Here is a 1,796-nt window from a genome sequence, read left to right as displayed (position 1 = left end):
GTTCCCCTTCCCTCCCCACCCACCCTCTCCTCTGCTCCTCTCCTCTGCTCCTCTCCGTGCTTGCTCCCTGCCCTGTCCCCTCCTTCTTCTGCCCGTGCCTCTACTTTACCCTGCACCACCTTTCTCCCCCACACTGTCTGCCCCCACCTCTGAGACCAGAACCTTCTACCTCACCCCACTGCCCTCCCCACATCCCATCACCCTTTTTTTTGCCCCCCAGCACCCTGCCCACTCCCATGTCTCCCTGCCCAGGTGTCACCTAAGCCACAAGGCCAAGGTGCAGGGGTTGCACGTCGGGGTCCCCTGAGGCTGGGAGGGAGGAGCACAGTTATGCACCCTACTTCCAAACTAGTGGGGTCTGCCAGGGCTCCCTTCCCTGTGCCTTGAGAACAACCCCAGCACTGATACCCCTTGCATTCTGGGTTAAGTGGTCTCTGTCCCGCAGTGAGTGGGTGATGCCAGCTGGGCTCCGTGTGCTGAGGAGCAGGGAGATGGATCGTGGTGTCAGCCTGGTGAACCCCTATGCCAGCGTCAACATCCCACGGGACCAGTTCCAGCAAAGCTTCATCACTCACTACCTGAAGGACGAGCCCACCGTCATCGCCAACCCTGCCGCTGTGCCCACCTATGGTGCAGAGGAGCAGGTGGACCCCGTTGCCAGCTGGAACAGCCCAACCATTTCCACGGAGAAGTCCTGGTCCCGTCCCTACAACCCCTATGCCAGCATGAGGATGCCCAATGGGGACTCGCCCGACACCTTCTACACTGTCACCCTCGACAAGCCACCCAAGGGCCAGGAGCTGGAGACCCGCGGGGTATGTGGCTGCTGCAAGTGCTTCCCCTGCTGCAGAAAGTGCTGCTGTGTCATCTCCTGAAGGCCCTCACTGACTGTGGCCCTGCAGGGACGTGGCTGCCCAGCCTGGGCATCCCGGGGAGACAGGACGTGGCCTCAGCTGAATTCTGCCGTTGCTTTTCACCCATGAGCTCCACAGCCAGATACGCCAGTGATGGGCGCCTGCCAGGTCCTGCCAGCCCATTGTGGGTGATGGTGGGGGAAGGACAAGCTTCCCCTGCCCCACTGAGGCCCGGGAGCCTTGAGGATGATGTATGCCAACGCAGATGCCACCAAGAAGTGCCTACACTGGGGCTGGGGCACTGCTTTGAGCCTGTGATCCTGAACACTGACCCTGCTAGGCTGGGAAACCTCCAGTGCTGGGGAAGGTGCAGTCGTTGCCTGGCCAGGGTGCAGGTTTGGGTGATGGCAGCCTTCTGTGCGTGGCAGGGGAGGACATCATTGTCACTGTCTTGGAGCTGTGGAGACGAGCCAGAGATGTGTCACCAGCCGGGATGGGGCCCCAACCTCCCCAGAACTGAGTGGTCCCCCCCACCCACAGCACCATGGGGCTGCTGCAGCGCCCTGCACCAGGCTCTGGCTGGGGACCAGTCCTCCTTGCTACACCACCTGAGGGACAGAGGGAAGGAGGCAGGAAGGACAGATGGACGAAATGTGACAGAGTGGCATGGGTGTGGGTGTTAATGTCCCAGTGCCAGGAACTGTTGCGTTTCTCCTGCCAGACTTGTGTGGCACTGGGCACAACCCCCCTCCCCATCTGCATCCCAGCTTGGGACTCTGGCCATGTTGCGGTCTGGTCCAGTGCCGAGGGCTGGCTCAGCTCCAGCAGTGGGGTGGCACTGGGGCACCCTGTTTGGGATGTAGAATCCCCATCATCGTTCTATGACCTCCCTGGACATGGAGGCAGGCGAATGAGGAGCCCGCTGGCCTCTTGGCAGTGAGC

At 61.6% G+C, this 1,796-nt stretch overlaps 1 protein-coding gene across 1 annotated transcript; it reads left to right on the top strand.

Annotated features, from left to right (window-relative positions):
• The first annotated feature begins 491 nt into the window (after positions 1-491).
• CYSRT1 (cysteine-rich tail protein 1) lies at positions 492-875 on the top strand. Its single transcript, XM_010182555.1, has one exon. The coding sequence runs from the start codon at positions 492-494 to the stop codon at positions 873-875; it is 384 nt and encodes a 127-aa protein (XP_010180857.1).
• Positions 876-1,796: the final 921 nt, after the last annotated feature.

Source organism: Mesitornis unicolor, unplaced genomic scaffold (assembly GCF_000695765.1).
Source record: "Mesitornis unicolor isolate BGI_N332 unplaced genomic scaffold, ASM69576v1 scaffold38544, whole genome shotgun sequence".
NCBI classification, from domain to species: Eukaryota; Metazoa; Chordata; class Aves; order Mesitornithiformes; family Mesitornithidae; genus Mesitornis; species Mesitornis unicolor.
This window is presented reverse-complemented; position numbering and strand designations above follow the sequence as displayed.

Coding starts and splice junctions, on each gene's coding strand:
- CYSRT1 (XM_010182555.1), top strand. CDS start 492: ATGGATCGTGGTGTCAGCCTGGTGAACCCCTATGCCAGCGTCAACATC.